The 13,117-nt window shown below is 43.3% G+C and overlaps 1 protein-coding gene and 2 long non-coding RNA genes across 3 annotated transcripts; all 3 read left to right on the forward strand.

Annotated features, from left to right (window-relative positions):
- The first annotated feature begins 348 nt into the window (after positions 1 to 348).
- Positions 349 to 793, forward strand: LOC147620726 (uncharacterized). Its single transcript, XR_015270040.1, has 2 exons — positions 349 to 594; positions 680 to 793. It is a non-coding gene; the product is annotated as an uncharacterized LOC147620726 (long non-coding RNA).
- Positions 794 to 941: 148 nt separating this feature from the next.
- LOC147620727 (uncharacterized) lies at positions 942 to 1,775 on the forward strand. Its single transcript, XM_086825344.1, has 4 exons — positions 942 to 1,052; positions 1,142 to 1,296; positions 1,386 to 1,514; positions 1,598 to 1,775. Exons 1-4 carry the CDS (start codon positions 954 to 956, stop codon positions 1,773 to 1,775), a joined length of 561 nt encoding a protein of 186 aa, XP_086681470.1. The 5' UTR covers positions 942 to 953.
- A 221-nt stretch (positions 1,776 to 1,996) lies between these two features.
- On the forward strand, positions 1,997 to 2,502 carry LOC147620728 (uncharacterized). The gene is made up of 3 exons (XR_015270057.1): positions 1,997 to 2,175; positions 2,253 to 2,351; positions 2,438 to 2,502. It is a non-coding gene; the product is annotated as an uncharacterized LOC147620728 (long non-coding RNA).
- The last annotated feature ends 10,615 nt before the right edge of the window (positions 2,503 to 13,117 follow it).

The following is a 13,117-nucleotide window of genomic DNA, read 5'->3' on the forward strand; positions in this document are numbered from 1 at the left end:
ATATCATAATCTACAATTGTCTCCATACAAACTCCCATTGCATTGATGGAATTTCCCTTCAAAACCTTGATATATATCAATTCGATTAAGGTGAAAATAGAACCAAATCATTGAAATGAAAAAGTGTTTTTAAACACAATTGTTTGAAGATGTTTTGCTTAACGACGATCGTACCGCTCGTTTGTGCATTGCTACAGAGGAGTGTCGCAGGTTGAATGTACGATACCTCAGGCGAGGTGATATGATGGACCATTTGCACAAAAAGCATCATATCAATGTAGATATTCCTATGCGAAAGGGTGGTTGTCCTCTAGGTCATCGCACTCAAGAGCTTTGTACACAAAGCAATGTCGTGCGCGCTTTGAAAATCTGGACCACAAGCTCAACAAAAACACGAGGACTCAACAAGCTCGACTTAAAAAGAGGGCTGAAGAGGATTGGGACGCAATGGGTGATGATGAAAGATCGTGCTTTGAAAGCAAGGATACTTACATTAGAGAGAAGGTCGAGAGTGCAATGCAAAAATACCTCGCGGGAAAGGATGTTCGCTTGAGTCGCATCAACAAGCGGATTGCTGAAGGCTATGAGAAACATGTGAGTATAGAATAATTGCTTTGGTTGGTAGTGCATTATATTCATGTGTGTTTGCATCATTTTGAGTAGTGTTTTTTTAATTTAGAGGCGCTTAATAGCGAAGGATAATGCAACGACATCCACACCCGTCGCCAATCCTTTAAATGATGGATCACATGAAGTACGTGACGAAGTAGTCACTCCGTCAATACTTTCCTGACAGAGGCTTGATGCTTTTTTCTCATTCTTTTTTACAACGTGGTAGAGGTTCTTTTATTGTCATTTAATTTATATTGCTCATTCTCTTTTGTAGGAGAAGTTGGCGAGCTTTGACGATCAAGGGCCACTTTTAGCTCCTATGAAAAGAGGATAGCGCTCGTATGTTCTTCGAGGGAAGCCGAATCTTGTGCTCATTGCAAATTGGTGAGCCAATGGAAACTCCCCTTGCAACTCGTGCGCAAATGGCCAAAAAAGCGAAGGTGTGTTAAAAATAAATTCCTTTATGTAAACGTTGCTTTCATAAAGTGTAGAATGGATATGTATCAAATGTTTCTCTAATTTTGCATAGGTTGGCATATCCACAAGGCTTGGGTCTCCTACTATTATTAGTGACTCCCCTCTATCTAGCACAAGTGCTCCCATTACCGTGGTCATTGCGAATGGAAGCACAACTATAGATGCTAACTTAAGTCAACCTTTGAAATGTGATGATTTCATTAAGAGGTAAGGCTATTTAATAGAAGTCTTTTATCTTTCATGTGTGAATCATTTTGTACTTGCATGTATGATCATACATCTTTTACACTATGTAGGTTTGAGAGTGGTCTTGCTATTCAGTTTGTGTCTCATGCATCGAATCAAGTTGTTGAGGTTGATGGTAGCCTTTTGGAGTCAATTGTGACTCAAAAAGCATCGACACGGACAATGAATTTGTGTCATATGTAAGTCTATTTTAAAAAAAAGGCTTGATCTTTTCCATATGCATATGTATATTGTACGGGTCAATGAACCGCTTAATTTATAGGTGGTTCGAGAACACAATGCCAAGCCATGTCTTCAAAAAAGCATGGTTTTGTGACAGCCTTTGGTATGCCTTTATGAAGGCATGTCGAAATCAAGAGGCAAAAAAGCTTGATAGTTACTTTGGAGAGGCAGATGTGGCAAAGTACTTGTTTATCTTCTTTCCAATTGTGGATGGGTAGGTCTACTAACTTAGTACCTTTGATGTTCAAACTATTAATAGGATGCTTAATGGATTAATGTGTTCTTGTTGCTTCTCATTCTACATACATCATTGGCAACTTTTTGTGTTGTACAACAATATCCATAAAAGACTAGTGTGTTGTCCATGGGAGACTCCTGGATTACTATATCTTGATCCACTCTCAAGGGTAGTGTCTCCAATTCATTTGTCAATTGTTTACAGGTACATATTGGCTACTTGTTTTGTTATCTTAGAACAAGAAAGACCTTTTTTTTACCATCTACACCAACTATGCTTTTAGGGCTTTGCAAATCATGGCTTCACATTGCTCTAACAACTCATTGAGGGAGTTTATGGAGAGGCCAAGGAAGTCCTTGGATACCTTGGAGAAACCACATGTAATAATCCTGGCACCCTTGTGATCACTAACCATGAAAATTTGTATTGGTTCACTCATTCTTTGATTCTTTGGCAGGTGCCGCAACAGCCTAATGCTATAGATTGTGGATTCTATGTCATGGCCTACATGAAACGGATGATTGAGGGGGCATACGGCAAACGATCGAAGAGCTATGTAAGATGCTTCTCTTGAGTCTTATCTCTAAGTTTCACAATTAAGGAGTTGTACTCATTCGATTTTATTTTCTCTTATGTGTGCAGTTGACTAGGACCTGGTTCAAACATGAGGCCGTGGAGTAGTTGAAGCTAGATTTGGCCGCATGGGCAAAGAAAAAGATCTTGGAGATACAATGAGTTCACCTTCTTTGTGTCGGCATAGTTTTGGCTTCACATGATACTCGTTTTGTATTGTGGCAACGATTTTGGGAATGATTCTTTGCATTATTGCAAAGTTAGTTTGTATCATGGCAAACTTATTGTTACATTCCCGTAACGCCGCTACGGGCATTACCACAAGAGGGGACGGCCTCTGGCTCACCACCCAGCCATAGAGGAAGAATGAGGATTGCCCCTCATCCCCCAGGCTATATAGTGTGTGGCCTGCCCCGTCCACCACACTAGCCTGGCCGCCCATGACTCCGCATGGGCGTCCTCTCCCACTGAACCCCGGACATGGCCATCCGGTCCGCCGTCGGTCACACAGGCATTACAGCCTACGTGACATTACCCCCCCTTAAGAAGAGTTTTCGTCCTCGAAAACAAACTGGGAAAACCTTTTGGAAATTGCACTACGGCGTTCCCAGGTTGCCACCTCCTCATCCCTATCGGTACACTTTATGTCGGGTTTGTCTGTCTCGATACCCAAGAATCCTTTCCGGTTCATGTGGTATCTTTGGTGGAGTGATCAATTCCATCAAAATATCTAGAGAAACTACGTTCTCTAACCCGTGAACTGATTTCTTCAGTTTACTAACATGGAAGACAGGATGAACTTGAGAACTCTCCGGTAACTCAAGTTTATATGCTACGTCCCCAATCTTCTTAAGGATTTTAAAAGGACCACAATATCTCGGAGAAAGTTTATTACACTTTCCCGTTTTCATGGTTTCTGACTGTGCAGGAACCTTGAGGAATACAAAGTCACCTTCTGCAAAGGTCACCTTTATTCGTCCTTTATCCGCATAAGTTTTAGCGCGATCCTGAGCGCTACAAATGCTCTCTCGTGCGGCTCCGAGCATATCATTCATATCTTCAAGGAAATCCTTGACAGATTGAATCTTCTCCTTTTCTAGGCCTACAGCCATCGGAGATCTCGGCTGGAATCCATACATTAACATGAATGATGTAAATCCAGTCGTCGCTCGCTGAATGCTTGGAGTTGTTATAAGCAAACTCCAATATGGGCAAATATTCTTCCCAATTTGATTGCTTCTTACTTACATAAGAACGCAACATATCCTTGAGTATTTGGTTAACTTTTTCAGTTTGACCATCAGACTCCAAATCTACCATACTCATACTCAGAGTAGTATCCAACTTTTTGAAGATTTTCCTCCAAAAATGACTGTTGAACTTCTATCTCTATCCGACACTATATCTGCGGCAGCGGGCAGGCCATATAGCTTGTAGAGATGTTCAATAAAGAGTTTTGCCAACTCTGGCGTTTTTATAAAAAAAAATTTTGTGGCAATAAACTTTGCCATTTTAGTTAACCTGTCCACTACCACCCACACCGAGTCATTCCCTCGACTCATCTTGGGTAAACCGGTAATGAAATCCATGGAAATGCTTTCCCATTTCCCTTGAGGAATCTCCAGCGGATGGAGTAGTCCTCCAACCTTAAGACGTTCATGTTTATTGACCTGTCACTTAGTGCATTTCAGCACATAAGTCTGGACGTTCTTAAACAAACTAGGCCAATGAAACCGTCTTTTTACTAGTGCATAGGTCTTCTGAATCCCAGGATGACCCGCACTTGGACTATCAAAACTATACCCCGAAGACTCGGCTAGCCTCTCCGGACTAACTCTCGCCTTGCTACCCGCCGCACCTACGGTCAGTCTCTCCGGACTAGCATTACGTGCCGGCGAGGAAGGTGGGCGCGGTTGTGACAAAGTGCGTACGCGTACAGCGCGCCAGACCTCTGTAAAGACAGGATCATGCTCACACAAGCCATGATTTGGTATTTCAACCAAAACCTTAAGGCAAATTTCATGCCTTGATTTTGCATCATGTCATTAGCACAGAAGCTAATGTACTGGAGAGCACTCTAGTAGCGCAAGTTCTTAGACTATGCTACTAGATATTTGTAGACTACGCTACCATGTTGCATCACCAACTTGTTAAAACTTCTCCTTGGAAAGCTCTACGGCCATAGGAGAAATAAACTAGAGCCAATCTAATCATGCATCACAAGGATCAGTTCCAAAGCTGAGAGATACTTTCTCTCTTAGAGTAACCTCTTTGCACAAGCATATGCTCTAGAATCTTGTTGAGTTTCTAACTACCATGAATCTACGGATGGTTAAACTCCACTCTAACTCAGAGTAAATGTAAGTTTCAAAGATTTCCCTTCAAATATAACAATCAAACTTCCTATCTCTTATGCCATACTATATATGCGGGTAGACCATATAGTATGTGGAGATGTTTGATAAAGATTCTTGCACCACTACGGGTGTCTGGAATTACATCCAATCACTTACAACTCTTTGTTGCTATTACCAGACACATCCCTTCAAGTATTATCTGGACTCACACAACTATTCGAGTTTATGTGATATTTGAGGATATCTTTCCTTTCCCTCAAGAAAGGTTTTTGTCCTCAAAAACTCTACTCTCAAGCGGACTACGCGCTAGTGTCATAGGTCCAAGAACAAATCTAGACCGTGTTTAGTATCATATGTTATATTCTTGAGTCCTTCCAAGAAACTTTAAAACATCTTGCAACGAAGATGTGGTATAGTGTCTACGCACATATGGTGGTACTATTGATAAACTGCTTTGCAACAGATCAGTGGTTTCACACTTGTAACAAAGTGCTTCACTGTTGCATATTTTTACCCTTCATAAGCGGTTACACACTTATGAATCATTTGGGTGGGTTGTACCATCTATCAAGAAAAATTCCAAACTACTAATAACCACATTATCAATCCACAGATAATGACTGAGCTTGCTGCGAAGCCATAGGTTGCTAGATAATTGATGGTAATTACACAAGCCCAATGTCTCATTACATCATACATTCAATATAAATGCAAACATCATAGTACTTCGTGATGATGAACTTAGGAATGTCATCCTATCCCTGTTTGGTGTTGGTATGAAGTATAACTATGAGAACATTATTTGCTGCCTCCTCATTATAGCGGCAAAGCTACCTACCCATTACAGGTGGCAATCTCTACCAAGCTATAACCAATGACAAGCAAATAAACGAGTACTCTTGTAAGAACTTCATAACCATATGTCACACCAAACTCATAATCACTACGGATTAAATGCCAGGGCTTGCAAAATTGAATGTTATCTGATAGGTAGAGGGGATCATCAAACTACGGATGACCTTGACAACTCCACTCTCCTTGCTTATTCCATACCATCGAACAAATCGGTCCCTCGATTTGAGCAACGTCAACATATTTATGAGTACCTCGATACTCATGGATTGTGGTTCGGTAATTTAAAATGTTGATCTAGAGTATCTTTCACTCGAGGATCTTAATTTTATTAGCAGCTATGTATTAGTAGTGAGTAACTACGTACCCACTATCATCACACTAGTAGCTCCATACTAGTTTGTGAGTAACTCCGTACCCAATGGCGTACCTCCCCCGAGTGGGAGTACCATATACAACCATCTATAACAAGATGCTTAAGTCACTTGCTGCTAAGAAGTGACTACACAAATTGACCCCTCCATTGCACATTGCAGTACAATTTTTGGTATTACAACACGAATTTTTGGACGTCCTTATCATAGAGGTCAACTTAAAAACTAGTGCATAGGTCTTGTGGAGTCTCGGCTGACCTAACCACACCACTGGTGACTTCCTACAAAAAATGTGGCACCGAAGTCACCACCTATGTACTTTAACTCCGTAAAGTACATGGTCTTCATCTATCATCTATGGAAAGTTGTAAAACATTCCTGTGATGGATTTTTATTACCCTAAAATTATTGTGCACTATTTTAGTGTGAAGAGCTTTTTTCCTGGGTACCATGGTTTACCCCAAGCTCATCTTTTGCTAAATTCTCCGATTTAACAAAAGATATGTCTGCCTCCGAACACTCCGGTTCAGCCCCAGACTTTGAGTTTACTTCTTAACACTCCGGTTAAGTCAAAACTCACTAGATACAGTAGGATTTACCACTAAGCTCTCCGGCTTAGTTTCCTATCCTAACTCAGCCCGAGTTTATGTACACTACATATGTCGGATCCGATACAATAACAACCAGGCTCATCTGGAGTGAGATACTACTCACTATTGCCATGTAAAACCTTATTAAATCCATGGAATGCTCCACTCATTCCCAAGGGGTCTTACGACTTATAGGGTTTACACGCACATGAACTTTGTAAGCAAAATAGCCTGTCATGCAATATTACAATTGCTTATGTAGGAAAGTAATATATTTCCCAAATTCATATGGTAGCAACTAAAATGTGCTCACAATCGCACACTTATGTTGAACATAGGCAAGACTACGCTTGCAAAATGCTATAGGGCGTCCCCCATGCATGAAACTGTCCAACCAAACTAGTCTTACTGCTAACCTCTAGATTTAGATCACTCCGGAACTAAATCACTCTGTTAGCACTAGTACACCATGATGGTCTTGCTACCTAGAGCTTCTCCGAACTCTGTAACTGGGTTTCATCCCAACTTATGGCTATATTTGGTAATTTTCAAAGTTCAAATTTTATCTTGCACACTTTATCACTACAGACAAGTGTACATACAGACCTGCCAAAGAGTCAAGTTACATGCACAAGCCTTGGCGTCCCATTCCACCAAGACTCGATTCCGTGAGAATTTGATGTCCCATACCATTAAATTACCACCAAACCAATTGATGTGACATATAAAAAGGCTCTTTCCCCCCTCGAAAGATCACCACAAACTCTCGAGCAGTGGGATGTCAACGCATGGCAATAAAAAGAAGAGAAAACCATACTAGTGAGTTTAAGAATAGTTCTCTTCGATCAACTTTTATAAGGGTATTGAGCATTACATCTCAAGACTATACCCCTTCAGATTTACCTTTGATTTCTACAAATCAATCCTAAATTTGTATTATTATCTAGGCGTATGCTAATCCTTCAGATTAGTACTCCTAGATAAACCAAATTGAGTAATACACACCTTAGGGATTACTTTTACCAGGCAATCACGTGACTAAATCAAACTAGTCACTAATCTCTAGGCCCAAGTAGTGACACTATTTTGTTACTACCAACAAGGGCCAGCTTGCCTCTACGGGCCAAGGCCTTTTGTTGCTACAAATAGTAAGCAACTTGTTTGGACACGAGGCATAACCACATCAAGACTACGCTTGTACATGGTTCTCATTTGCCAAAGTTTATCACAATCTTCTAGCATCTGTTAAAAGATTGTGAAGGGTTATGAGCACTATGTCTCAATTAGGCTTACCTTGATATCTCGTGATAAGCACTTCGTCTAATTTGGGCACAATTGACGCCATTACCGGTCCTCTTAGCCCAAGTAAAACACACCACAGTTTTAGATTTACACTATAGTCAAACTACGTGACTGATGGTGAATACTAAGTCTATGCTCAGCTTAAATTTAGTCTCTCTGAACCAAATGTGTGATCTCTACATGTGCTACTCTCGAGGCGCTACGGCCATAGACGTGTTCACTAGGCACAACGGCCATAGAACGGCTCTCTCAAAGGACTCGGCACTATGGCCGTGGGATTTGTCTCTCTCTTAGCACGCGACGCTACGGCCATGTGCAGTGGGTCTCTTTCGTGGAAAACGGGCACTACGGCCACACGGCACGACGGCCGTGTTGGGTTTGTTTCGTGGAGTGTACCGTTGTTTTGTTTTTTTTAATATAAAAAAATAATAAATAAAATAAAATAAAATAACGAGCCGGCCCGGCCCTCGCCGCTTCGGGCGTGGCCGCCCGCCCGTGGGTGGGGAGTGTCCACATGATTGTGGCTGGCCTCCCGATGCCAGCTGTGCGCTGGGCATGCCCATATGTGGTATCAAGGGCTGGCCGCCCGTTATTTTCATTATTCATAAAAATGAATAATTAAAAAATATTTAAAAAAAATAAATGGTTTTTTTAAACCTTTTTTTTTTTAAATATGCGTGGCGTTTGCTGGGCTGGTCGGCTGCCTGGCTGGCCGCCCGCTGGGCGCCTAAGGCTGGCCGCCCGCTTACCTGGCCGGCTGGCCGCCTGAGCTGGCCGCCTAGTTGGCCGCTGGCCTGGCCTGGCCTGGCTGCACAGCCGCCCCTGGGCTGGCCGGCGCCGACGCTGCCGCCTGCTGGCCGCCGCCTGGCTGGCCTGGCCGGCCACCGGGGCTGGCCGCCCAAGGCTGGCCGTGGCTCTGGCCCCTGGCCGCCGCTGAGGCTTTTCGCCCACACAAATGGCGCACGCAGCAACGAGGCTGGGGCTGCTCTTCACCCCCCCCACTCAACGCAAGTCATGGGGTTCTTCAACGCAGCCGTGGGGCTGGTGTCCGCCCCCCTTCAAACGTGGTCTTCGCCGCCTTCAGCAGCATTCGTTTTTCACCGGTCGCTCTTTGCCTAGGTGTTTTTGCTTCACACACAGCAGGCTCCGTGGGTTCTACGCCCCCACCAGCCGCACTCCTGGGTTCTACGCCCCCACCCACTCGACGTGGTCACTGGTGGGCTGCTCTTCGCTGACAATGGGGCTGGTTTCGCCCCCCACCCCCACACACGGTGTGGTCTGCGCCCCCCCCACCTCTACACACAGGTCCTTCGCGGACAGTAGGGCTGCTGTAGCAGTCGTGGGGCTGGTGTCGCTTCCCCATGCACAGTAGTGGGCTCTCGCCCCTCGCCCCCCCCACTCCCACACACAGCATACAGATAGGCGATTCTCTCCTACCAAAAGAATTACAATTTCAACGCAGAGAGACAAAACAAAACGAATTTCGCTTACCTCCATTACTTGCTGTGTGTGACGGGGGGAGAGAGAGAGAGAGAGAGAGAGAGAGAGAGAGAGAGTTCTTCCCCTCCATTCTTCCATGGCCGCCTCCCTCCACACCCTCCATTCGAGATAAGGATAAGGAGACGAATGGTCGAAAACCATCGAGTGGGCTCCGGTCCCCCGGTCACGCGCGGATTTTGACGATCCCATCGAACCACGCTCTGATACCAGTGTTACATTCCCGTAACGCCGCTACGGGCATTACCACAAGAGGGGACGGCCTCTGGCTCACCACCCAGCCATAGAGGAAGAATGAGGATTGCCCCTCATCCCCCACCAGGCTATATAGTGTGTGGCCTGCCATCCACACTAGCCTGGTCGCCCATGACTCCGCATGGGCGTCCTCTCCCACTGAACCCCGGACATGGCCATCCGGTCTGCCGTCGGTCACATGCATTACAGCCTACGTGACACTTATTGACAAACTTGGTTGTCTTATGACAAATATTTTGGCAATGATAATTTGCATTGTTTCTTATCCTCTTGTTTTTCATGAATAACTCTACTATGTTGTGAATGTGAAGTCCCTCATGCTTCTTTCTAATGTGAGTTGTGGATAATTTCTTGGTAAACACAATTTCTTTAAAGATTGTGGTTCTTTCTTGATATTTAACTCTATTGTGATGTGAATGAGAAGTCCCTTATGCTAATTTTAATTGTGAGTGGTCGTGGATAATTTTTTAGCAAACACATTGTCTTTATGGATTGTAAATCTTCCTTGATGGAAAACTCCATTTTGTTGTGAATGAGAAGACCCTTATGCTAATTTTTAATGTGAGTGGTTGTGGGTAATAGACAGACAATGGTCTGTACCCCTTTGTTCTCAAAAAGGGCTCCTAAGTAGATGAACATAATCCTTAAAGGGTATGTGAATAAGATACTCATGCTTGTAATCCTTGTGTGATCCTAACGTGAATGTGAACCTAATGTGAACCTTGTGTGAACCATGTGTAAACCCAATGAACTCATCGTGGCAATGAGACCTGAGAACATGTACCTTGGGGAAAATATTCACTGGGTTGTAAACCCGAGTGAACCAAGTGTGAACCATGTGTGAGCCAAGAGTGAACCCCATCAATTTATGGCAATGTGACCCGAGAGCATACAATTTTAGAAAAGTATTAGCAGGGTAGCGAACCCTGTGTGAACCATGTGTGATCCAAATGTGATCCAACTGGGAACCATTTGTGAACCATGTGTAAACCATGTGTGAACCCAATAAATTCATGGCAATGTGACCCGAGAGCATGCACCTGTGGGACAATATTCACAGGGTTGTGAACCATGTGTGAACCCATTGTGAACCTTTTGTGAACCATGTGTGAACCCCATCAATTCAAGGCAATGTGACCCGAGAGCATGAACCGAGCATGAACCTTTGGGAAAATATTTACAGAGTTGTGAACCCTGTGTGAACCTTGTGTGAACCCTGTGTGAACCCTGTGTGAACCTTGTGTGAACCATTTGTGAACCAAGAGTGATTAACATTGCTTGAACCCCATCAATTCATGGCAATGTGACCCGACAACATACAACTTTAGAAAAATAATAAACAGAAATGAAAACCTCATTTGAAGTGAACCACGATCATAAAGACACGATAAAGAAAGCAAGACTCTTAATTCATTGAGGATGGAGTTGTGTAAAGCTTGATTACAAGAGAACAAGCATCCACTCAGAGGCCAACACGTTGCGCAGCATGTCTCCATTATCTTGAGCCAAGGAAAAGCATCTCTCTTGATCTACATCACCGCTGGGATCACATGACACAATTTTAGCAGTAACGCTAGAGGAGATCCCACATATTCTTACCACTTTTCCAACAAGAATACAATCGCCACCACTTGGGGCCTGCCTTGATGTCAAGGGTAATATTGCATGGCATGTGCAACAAGTTATGGTCACTTTAGGGTCCAGCATAAAAGTCTTTGAGCAACAATGGGGACACCAAATCCATGGTTTTTCTGGGAATCTCACTCGTTGCCAACCATGTTGATGCTTTCTTCTCAACACTATGGTGAGTCTTTTTGGCCTGGAGGGTTGACAAGTTCCTATTTGCTCCTCCTCACTTATTGAAGATGCCCTTTGTATGCGTTTCACCCCATGGCCAAGCCTCGTGCTTGTGACATGCTCTTGTATCTGATGGATGCCTCCTCAGATGACGCGGAATTCCCACATCAAACAAGTCCTCTGTAGTACAACATTGGAGGACATTTTGATGCACAGGTAGATGATACACGTCTTCTCGTGAGCCTGGCACATGTCCTTGATGATAGGGATACAAAGTGATGGAAGCAATATCAGAGACATTGGTTAATACGTACTGCAACACGAAAAGGACATCCACACCTTTTTGATTTTCTTAGCCTTCTCTTGCTTCCTTGCCTTCGAGGTTCCCTGCCTCTATGACATGCATAGTCAATTACCTTTCTTTCCACATGAACTATTTTTGGAGCGAACAAACACTAGCCGTACTTTGTGCTCAATGACCCAAATTAGAAACTACGATGTTCACGTATTCCTGCTTTGCTAGATTTGTGTTCAACCTGTTAATACCATTTGTTCTAAGCGCTCTTTTGGAATCTTCACTATGCGAACAACTACAGCTATGTAGAAGATCTTTTGCAAACTGTATTGGGATGCCTTGCCTTCTTATATCCATTCACTAGGCGCTCTTGAGCATGCACAAAGTGTCATGAATATCACGGTGGGATACTCCATCTTCTGCCATGTGACATTCTCTAACAATTGTGGCCCACTCATTTATATGGGATATTTTTAAATGTGGTGAAGAGACCAAGCATAGGTTAGAGCACCCATCTTCATTCTTTTGTAGCCGCAAATTGTCCCGTAGTTTTCTCCATCGCTTGAGATCCAAAGAACATGTGCTATCACATGCCTTTATCTCCTCTAATGTCGTGGAATCGTTATTTTCAAGAGCTCCCTTCATTAAGTTGTAACTTGCTTTGTTGAAGGAGTAAAATCGTTGAGAAACATACCAATGTGGATCAAGCGGAAAAAAAATACTTGAGTTGATCTCCAAGTCGAGAGGTGGTCCTGGGGCTTCGCATGAACGGCCTTCATTGGAGCTTGTTTCAACGATATTGTCCTTGGATGTAGAGAGCTCACTGTCAGTAATACTATCATTGGATGTAGAGAAGTTAGAATCATACTCACTTGATTCACACCATAGCCAATCTTCAAATGACCACACCGGTTTGTAGTAAGTTTTATGCCTCGATGCCCTCTCTTTTTTCCTTCCAGTGACTCCAACCAGGATCTTGTTTTGTCTTCCTTTTCTTCTTTTCTGTAGGAGATCTGGTGGCGCTTGCTTCATACTCAGGGTTCATACTCAGGGTCAGAGTCTCCTTTGGTGGATCTGGAAGCCATCTCAAACAAAATCATGAGAGCGTCAGCCCCCTTTGTTGGTTGGTAGGAGTTCAAGATCGCTTAGTACATGTGTGTAATGTTGTGGAGAGGTAAAAACTTGAAACTAGGAACCAAAATGTTAGTATTTCACATTCGGCCAGGAGTTTCACATGCCTATCAGGGCATTTCGTGACGTGAAATGCAACCTGGTTCATGGTGTGAAATTGTAGGTTTGTGTGAAGATGTGAATTTTGGATAGAATATGTAAGTAATTCTCTAAGGGATGTATGCATGATGGAAAGAGGGTTAGTATAGTGAGCAGCAAAAGAAGTGTAGTGTGGATGTGAAATAGCAGAGTTAGCATTT

Source organism: Cibotium barometz, chromosome 31 (genome assembly GCF_041138505.1).
Source record: "Cibotium barometz isolate CiBa-2024 chromosome 31, ASM4113850v1, whole genome shotgun sequence".
Classification (NCBI taxonomy): domain Eukaryota; kingdom Viridiplantae; phylum Streptophyta; class Polypodiopsida; order Cyatheales; family Cibotiaceae; genus Cibotium; species Cibotium barometz.